At 42.3% G+C, this 9,599-nt stretch overlaps 1 protein-coding gene across 1 annotated transcript; it reads left to right on the top strand.

Moving 5' to 3' along the window:
• The first annotated feature begins 2,093 nt into the window (after nt 1–2,093).
• Nucleotides 2,094–5,438, top strand: krt94 (keratin 94). Its single transcript, XM_028593708.1, has 8 exons — nt 2,094–2,636; nt 3,031–3,113; nt 3,232–3,388; nt 3,529–3,690; nt 3,849–3,974; nt 4,661–4,881; nt 5,000–5,013; nt 5,118–5,438. Exons 1-8 carry the CDS (start codon nt 2,187–2,189, stop codon nt 5,165–5,167), a joined length of 1,263 nt encoding a protein of 420 aa, XP_028449509.1. The 5' UTR covers nt 2,094–2,186; the 3' UTR covers nt 5,168–5,438.
• The last annotated feature ends 4,161 nt before the right edge of the window (nt 5,439–9,599 follow it).

The raw sequence follows: 9,599 nt of genomic DNA, 5'->3' as shown, positions 1-9,599 counted from the left end.
ATGTTGTGGACCACAAACAGCAAACTCACCTGGATTTAAACATTGCACAAGTCTGTCCCCTCCTGAGACTGCTAGCAGCACCTCCCAGGGTTTTGTGTGTTTCCCCCCTCTGATCTCCTGGTGGGAGTTATTTCTTATTCTCAGCGAGGGTCTTAGTCTGGAGGAGTCTTTTTTAACACACTGTTTTCATAATGTGGGTACTGACAGGCCCACTTAGATTATACATATCAGTGATTGAGGGCTACACAAATAAACTTGACTTGTTTTAACTTTTATCCTATAAGGCAAGAACAACCATGGAACCACATATTGGACATTTTGGTCTTTGACCCATATCCTATTCTTAGACTGTTATGAATCCCAAAACCACAAGAGGCTTCCAAAATGATTTATTTTAATGTTATAAAAGTTATTTCCCTTAAAAAGGCATTTGGTGGAGAAAACTATGTACAGAAGCCTAAAAGTGTCTAGAATAAAACAGAAAGGAATGAGAAGAAAGAATAAGATGTTGCAGTACACTTTCAATTGTGTAGTTGTGTTGTCTTAAGGGAATAGTTTGACATTTTGGGAAATATGCTGAAAGTTAGATGAGAAAATTGAAGTTTAGGCTAAAACGGGTTTATGGTTTACACTTTATATCTTATTCCAGAAGGAATCCTCTAATTTTGTCTGTGATCACCAAATTTGTTTAGGTAGATTACATGGTGCAGTATTAGAAGCAGTATTAGAAGCATGATTCACTTCTCCCTCTGACTCAGAGGTGACCCCCATGTGCTTCCCTCACCTCCCTCTATAGCTGACACCAGATGTTCTGCTAAGAGGCCAGAATTTGGCCAGAGCCCAACAGTGAGATAAGGAGGATACAAACGCACGCGCATGCGCACACGCACGCGCACACACGCACGCGCGCACGCACGCAAACAAACACACGCACACACACGCACGTATGCAGGTATGTGCGCACACACACACACACACACACACACACACACACACACACACAAAAAAAACATAAACTTGTGTTTGCACACACACTTGTGTGCACACCCAGGCAGCCACACATTTGCCCACACAAAGATACCCCACAGAATTCTTTGAGGCGCTCTCTCATCTCTTACACAGCCCGTGACAATGGCCAAAACCAACAAAATGGACTGCACACACACACACACACACACACACACACACACACACACACACACACACACACACACACACACACACACACACACACACACACACACACACACACACACACGCACACACACACAGGATATAGGACTGAGGGTGGATGTTGTGTGTGATATGGTGAACAATGGGGGTCTGACGAATTCACTAGTTCAAGGCTCCAAAGTGTTCGGGCAGCTTTCAATCAGTAATAGTTAATTTTATGTGGTCGACCGCAATGTCATTCAGGTAAAATTAGCATTTAATGAAATATCAAAGTCTTCTATCTTTTAGTACTCTTTTTTGTGTCTAAAAGAATAACTGTATAAAAAACTCTATTTGCTCACAAAGTAACATCATGTTACTATTAATTAATGATGCTACAAATAATCTTTTTGCAAACAAGTGATTCATGAAACCAGTTTGGTGTTATCTTCTGTTTAAAACATATAATGACTGAATGATGATTAAATGTTTCATCTGGATCGTTTTTTTAACACAACCTTATCATCATTGTTAACACTGATGAAAGATAGACCTGCAGGTATTAATGAAAGCATACACAAATCATATATGCAGATAGAGACACACACACACACACACACACACACACACACACACACACACACACACACACACACACACACACACACACACACACACACACACACACACACACGTATAAGCACTCAGAGAGGTCCCCATGGACCAAACCCTTACACATAAACACAGAAAACACAAAAAACACACATTCCATAACGGTGTCCTCACAGGAGTGGAAAGAAACCATCCTTAAAGGAAAACAAATGGAGGTTCTGCCAAGCCCGTGGCTTAACTGTAAAGGAAACCTCCCTCCTACCCTCTCCACCTCCCTCCTCCCAGCCAGGCCCGCCCCAGGTCCAGCACTATATCAAGAGCCTGCCTCCCTTTACCAAACTCCACAATCCTGCTACAGTCTACAGCTGTATCACGGCCCTCTCTCCTCGTGTTCTCTCTTGACCAGCAGACAGTCAGCCATCATGTTTTACAGCCAGAGCACCGTTGGTGGTCCCTCCATGATCACCAGGCAGAGCCGCAGCTACACATCAAGTGCTGCTCCCCACAAGGCTCACAGCGTGTCAGGACTCAGCTTCAGAAGTGGCCCACGCATCTCCTCTACCAGCGTGCGCACTGTCTCCTCCGGGTATGGAGGCGGCATGGGAGGCGGCATGGGAGGCAGTTTTGGGTACGGCAGCGGCGGGTTCGACCTGTCCAACGCCCTGGACCAGAGCTCCGTGCACCTGAACGAGAAGGCCACCATGCAAAACCTGAACGACCGTCTGGCTTCCTACCTGGACAAGGTCCGCTCTCTGGAGGCGGCCAACGCCAAGCTGGAGGTGCAGATCAGAGAGTACTACGAGCAGAAGGGGCCTGCAGCAGAGAGGGACTACAGCAAATACTGGGCCATTATCAATGACCTGAAGGACAAGGTATAGTGTATAACACCAGACAAGTCAAATGTTTGCTGTGCTGTTAATGATTACTAAGGGAGGGTTTTAAAAGGGCAGAGACATAAGTACAGTCTACATGATCTTATGCTCCTGAATCCTTGGTCTTTTGATGGAAAATTAACAATGTATGATTTCTGAAAGCTCCAAATAGACAAGAAAAGGTTGTCAAATGTTTAGGGGAATACTGTGCATGGCATTATGACTTCAAAGGGTGATGCTTGTGATGCAGCTGAGAAGCACTGCATGAGAAGTTAACTGATTAGTGTGTAAATCTAGAGCAAACCACTCTATGCCACTGTTTGAACTGCACAATGAACTATTCAATTGAGACATTTGCCTTCTGACCAACTCCCATTGTCCTTCTTTTCTAAAGATTGCCGGCGCCACCATCGGCAATGCCAACATTCTGCTCCAGATTGACAACTCCAAACTGGCTGCAGATGACTTCAAAACCAAGTAAGCATGAATCTTCACACTTCTGTCGACCTATCTTCATCGTGTTAATGTCAAACAAAAATGCTCAAGAGTTGTAGTTGTCTCATATCGGTGTTCTCTACTCTCAAAAACGAATTAGATTCGACCATGAGCTGATGATGCGCCAGTCAGTTGAGGCTGACATCGCCAACCTGCGCCGTCTGCTGGACCAGACCACCTTGACCAAGGCTGACCTGGAGATGCAGATCGAGGGCCTGCAGGATGAGCTGGCATACCTCAAGAAGAATCACGCAGAGGTGAATGATGCACATCCTCTACCTATCATGATTACTGCTAGCTGTGACTACAGGAGCGTGCTTCATCACAGCTGTAGAACAGTTTGAAACTCAAACCAATAGATCTCATATCTCATATCTTTCCCCACCTGATCATTTAGGAGCTGGCAGCAATGCGCTCTCAGCTTACTGGCACAGTCAATGTGGAGGTGGATGCCGCGCCCCAGGCAGACCTCAACAAAGTCCTGACCGAGATCCGCGCCCAGTACGAAGCCATCACTGACAAACATCGTCGCGACCAGGAGTCCTGGTTTAATGAGAAGGTGAATAGACTTCCATAAACAATCACATCCCACATGCTGCAAATGACTGGGTTCACTCCCTCAAGAGTCTAACCTGTAATTAAACCTAATCTTATGTGAAACTCAGAGGAGTAATCAACAAGTCTTCTTCACAACTGTTTCTTTGTTTCTTGCTCTAGTCGGCAACCCTGTCCAAGGAGGTGGCCGTCAGCACAGAGATAATCCAGACCACCAAGACAGAGATCGGTGACCTGCGGCGCACAATGCAGGGCCTGGAGATTGAGCTGCAGTCTCAGCTCAGCATGGTGAGAACCCCAAAAAAAAAAAACAAAAAAGAAACATCTGTTCCCATCTCACTTATCTTGCCTTATATGAGCAAAAGTCCCTGATCGCTTTCTTGTCATGGAAAATGGAGAAACAGACAGTGATAGAGGGTGAAAGAGCAGGGGGAGGGTAAAAGAAAAGAGGCTTTGTTGAAAGAACAAAGGGAGGGAGAGAGAGAGAGAGAGAGAGAGAGATAAGAGTGATGGAACCGTGGAGAAGGGAGGGAGAGCTCTTGCTGAGGAAAACATTTCACAGACATCTGCTCAAATTCTGGAAGACTGGAAGAGCTTGAAGAAAGCTAAAGGAATGCTGAACTGGATGACTATCTGTGCCCAGCTGGACTAAATAGTTTAACACTCCCTTGAAGAACAGCATACTGCTCCTGTGTAACAATAGAGGAGCAGCTAAAAGACACAAGCATTCAAAACCTTATACATATTCCCCTGCTAATCACTCCTTCATAAAAGGGAAAAAGCTATAGAAATACAGACATACTTTTGTGTCTGTCTGACATTTATAATCCAGGGCGTGGTTGGTGGTTACAGGCTTTACCTTCCTATTGTCACAAAAGATTTACAGGATACTGGTTTGCAAGTAGAAACATCAAATTATGAGTCCCAATGTGTGTGCATGAAGTCAGTTCCCCTTCTCTTTTCCTCTCTAACAGAAAGGGGCTCTGGAGAACACACTGGCAGAGACAGAAGGTCGTTACAGTGCCATGCTCGGCGCCTTCCAAAACACAATCAACATGCTTGAAAACGAACTAGGCAACGTGCGCTCGAGCATCGAACAGCAGGGCCAGGACTACAAAATGCTGCTGGACATCAAGACCAGGCTGGAGCAGGAGATCGCAACTTACAGGAGCCTGCTGGAAACAGAGGAGTCCAGGTAGATGCAATGATACAGGAGCATGGACTTATGAGACTATTTAGACCAGAAATGCACATGCCCACTTCACTCACTGTTTGCCTCCACTTCTCTTTTCTCTCTCTCTCTCTCATTCTAGACCTATTGCTACAGGTAAGCAACGTCTCTTTTAACAAGTAAATACATAACGACAGTACAGTCAGTGTTATACAAGCTCGAAGCACTGCCATCATGAGTTTTTTCCTTCTTTTTTACAGGGGGCTCAAAGACCACAGTCACAACCACCACTGTGCGCAGTTCCAGCTAGGAGGTGCAACTGGCAGGACAAGCTGTTCTCAGATGCACACATTCACACACATACACACACACACACACACACATACTCCAGCTAATAAAAGCGTTTACACAAGATGAGTGAAACTGTACTGGAGAAAACTCAGATATGTTGAAAGTAAAGCCCGTTTACAACATTTGCATTTAATTTGCTTTAGAAGAAATCATTGTGTGTGTGTGTGTGTGTGTGTGTGTGTGTGTTTATGTGTGATCTGTCTGAAAAATAAATCTGCTGGTAAATACAACTTATGTTGTTTTGTGCCTTCTCTGGTCTTTTAGAATAACGGACAGGTCTTTAAATAACACTGCTCTGTTAATGTGGCCGCCATGGCAACTGCATTACGTTCTGGGAGGTGGGATATCGAGTTACGGAAATCTGTATTACGTAACAGGGATGTTGTCAGGAAAGGGTGAACAATGGTTAACAGCCCTAGTGTGGAAAGCATTAGGATTTAGAGAAAAAAAGACCACTCAGAAAGAGCCATGTTGAACCTGATGCTCTCAGAACTCAAACAAAGCAATAAAAGTTGAAGAAAAGTGCAAGTTATGGGACCAAATAAAGTGAATGACCCTGGGCTTTGCCCAGAGAGGTTTTTTAAACAAGACACACCCAAATGGTTGACTAATCTTTGCCCTGGAGGCTTTCAACACAGTGTTACCATAAGTCAGTCTAACTCATGTCACCTAGTAACAACAACACACAGATCAGGACAGAAATGCTGAGTGCGAATGCAAACACTGACTGACAGAACAAAGAGAGTCATTGTGGAAACAGGTGTTATCAGTACTGCACTTTGGCCTCTTTTATGAATGATGGTTGATTGCAAATGACTAATGAGGTGCTATGATAAAGTATCGTGAAGGTGCAGCACCTCGGATGATGGTGATTTAATGTATGTTTTGTGTGAAAGAGAGGCAGGAAATTGTTATGTTGGTGTGGTGTGTGAGTGTGTGTGGAAGAGAGAGGCAGAGAGGGGGTGAAAGTAGTATTTGAGCCTTTGCACTCTGTGCAGGTCAGCAGTTACAGCCTCTGGAATTACAGTGATCCTGTGAAGAGGTCAACATTCTCAAATTATGGTGTAATGTTAGTTTTGGAGAGGAGGGAGATTATAGAGAGGATCAAATTGCAAAATCCAACCTCCTTTGAGGAGCTTCATCCACCCTTATTTGGACCCATTTTGTTGCACATCAGTGTCTCCTCCACACTGTTATAATGATTGTTGATAACAAAGCCCTTCCAGTTATGCTAGTAATTTCACATGAAAATCCAAAGCAGAGGTCATAAAAAAGAGCTTCTCCCCAGATCAGTGTTTAACGCAGTGGGCTTGTCGAGAGCAATTGCCAAGCAATAAACCTCAGGAAAATACTTAAAAAGACAAAAAAAAAAATTCGAAATACATCGAAAATTTGACACCGTCGAAGAACGACGATGTATTTTGATTTTTTTTGTTGTCTTTTTAAGTATTTTCCTATGTTTAAAATGTGCCATGATGGTATTTGATTCAATTATCTCTGTTGGAGATACAGTACAAATACTAAAGTATTTCTGTCCAAAGGTGAAAAGAATTCACATGGTATCTTATGTGTAAAATAACAATTTGTGTGTGAGAAATAGTCCTGCACATATTCCCCTGTAAACTGACAATGACATACAGAGCTTCAACCTTTTAATCATCTCAGTCTATTTGGGTGGTGGACAAATTTAAGGAACTGGTGGATTTTAAAAGCCCCAATACTGCATTGTCACCACTATCCTTTTATGTAAATTATTTGTTTTGACGTCAGTTTCATGAATGATTGCTAAACCACCACCTTGCCTACAAAACTGGAAGTCGGCGCACTTGAAGGATTTGCTTTAATGTGTTGCGGAGCCTCTGTGCATAAGCTGTCATAAAGAAATAAACTGTAAGGAAATTTGGGTTAATGATGGATTTGACTGATAAGAAGATCTGGGTAAGACAGACAAGAAAACAAGATGCCAACACTTTGTAGTGGTTAGGTTATTATTTAGAACATGAATGGGCAGACTGTCTGCACGTGGCTGCACAAAGGATAGGAAGCAGCGCCAAGTTGCCAACAGTAATTTCTGTATTTTAATAGCTGTATGCCTTCCAAGGCTAGCCTGAGGCTAGCAGAGAGTGAGATCAGAGAGGAAAAGAAGATGTAACTCCCTTGATGTCATGAAATACTTGACATTTAGAGAGTTCAATTCAGTTAAATTGATGTCAAGTTCAAAATAATTTGGATTCTTTCAGTTATCTGCATTCTATTGAAACTGTTGAAGCAACAGGGGGCTTTCCCACAGTGTGTGTAGCATTTCCCTGTCCTGCAACTAAATCCCTAGTCTGCAAGCTGTAAGTCACACAGTATGATTTTAAACAATTTATTTAGTGCAGTAAGATAGCAGAAGGATTAAAATAATAGTTTGACATTTCGGGAAGTACTCTGTTTTGCTTTCTTGAGAAGATTGGTACCACTTTCATGTCGAAAAAGAGTGGTATCAATCTTCTTATCGAACACTCTGCAAGAAATTGAATCATATTTCAAAAACTGCTTCTAACTATTTCTTTACAGTAATAAAATATTGATTGGTTTAATTAACGAATGTCAAAAGTCTAATCAGAAAAATCACTTGAATGTGGGCCTGCTGTATTTCAATGTGAACTTTTACCAAATCGCATTAGGTTTTTTTTTTTATACCAGTGAAGTGTTTAGTAAAGTATTAGTCATGTCTGCAATGGTTAAACCGGAGGCTGACGTCCGTATCAGCAGGAATGTTGATGTCTCAGGGTCAAAAAGTCCATTAAGGGGCTGCGGAGAGAAGGAACATTCTTCACTCGCCTGGCAGACTCTATTCTGGAGCAGTGTTAGGTTTGACACACAAGCTGAGAGGAATGCCGAACCTCTTTGCTAAAGGTGTAACACTTTGTATGGCATCAGACCTTACTGTGAAAGTTTTCAAACTGTGCCCTTGCTGCGGCGAGGCGTAGGAACAGTTGAGAAGGAGAGTGGAACAAGACCAAATACACTTCAGGAGCTTTCAGGCCTGGCCAAGCATGAGATAGATGTGATTTTTCTTCCATTTGCATGGCTGTGAGTTCTGTCAGTCCATTCCCACCATTAAAACACAGATACTGACTTTGAGTATTGTCTTCTATTTTTAATTAAAAAATAAATAAAAATAGCTCTGATTCAAAGGTACAGGATGGCTAAAAGGTGGAAGTTTAACAGGTAGGGCTGTTTTAAGGAACCACACCCTACATACAGTACAATTGCAAAATCCTGAAGACTAAGACAGAACTACTTGGGCAGGGCTTACAGCAGCTTTAGTAGCATTCTATAGACAATGAATGCTCTCATGAAAGAGTGAATTCATACAAAAAAGTTTCAGTAATGACTGACTGTAAAAAAAACATTTACTCTTAAAGCTTCCCATGGGCTGGGTGCGTGTGTATGTACTAGAGCATATCCCAGCATGCACTGGGTGGAGAAACCCACACCTACATATAGTGTGTTTAAGAACATACATTCTGTTGAAATCTCTATTAGGATACACAAAACTAGAGAGAGTAAATACCCAGTGAAAGAACTACTGATCAAAACCGCTCCAAGGCAGAGTGAGGCACATTTTCCCTACAAAACTGCTACTGACTGTAAACACCTACTGTAGTGCATGACTCTGATTTTCCAAATTCTGTAAGTTTGTGTGAGTGTGCCTTGAAGGCTCACAATAAACTTTAACAGACGTGCATTCATCGCACCAGCCATAAAAAAGGCAGTAGTACCAATAAACTTGATGCTTTGCATGTAGCACTTTATAACCAGATTAGAATGTGGAAAAGTTCAGCAATAAGTGAAATGTAGCCTGTAAGTGAATAACTATTATCAGGGGCAACTACAAATTAAATACAAATAAATAAGACAGAAATTTAAAATATAGTATGTGCATATTGGCACTAAACAATAAGCAGACAGCATATTTAAATGTAGGTCATTTTGGCCACAGACTGAACAAGGCAACTCCTTTTTCTTATAAAAGGTAATACACTACTGCCACCATGTGCTGGCTTCCTGTATATTAAAGAAGGAGCATTTTAGCAAGAGAGACTACTTTTACTAACTAGACAGACAGAGAAGAGAGAGAGAGAGAGAGAGAGAGAGAGAGAGAGAGAAAGAGAGAGAGAGAGAGAGAGAGAGAGAGAGACAGACTAATTTGCAAACCAATAGAAAAAGGCAATTGCTGCACCTTGTTATAGCCAAAACCACACAGCCATTTATATCTGAAATCAGCACTATCAAAATGAACATCATAAATCAGCAGACTCACTTTCTCAATATTTTGGCAATTCATACTTTGCTTATGTGTCAGTTTGATGGAAACATCCAAAAAAAAACACACTTGAGGA

Source organism: Perca flavescens, chromosome 2 (genome assembly GCF_004354835.1).
Source record: "Perca flavescens isolate YP-PL-M2 chromosome 2, PFLA_1.0, whole genome shotgun sequence".
NCBI lineage: Eukaryota > Metazoa > Chordata > Actinopteri > Perciformes > Percidae > Perca > Perca flavescens.
The sequence above is the reverse complement of the archived record's forward strand: the minus strand, read 5'-3'. Positions and strand labels throughout refer to the sequence as shown.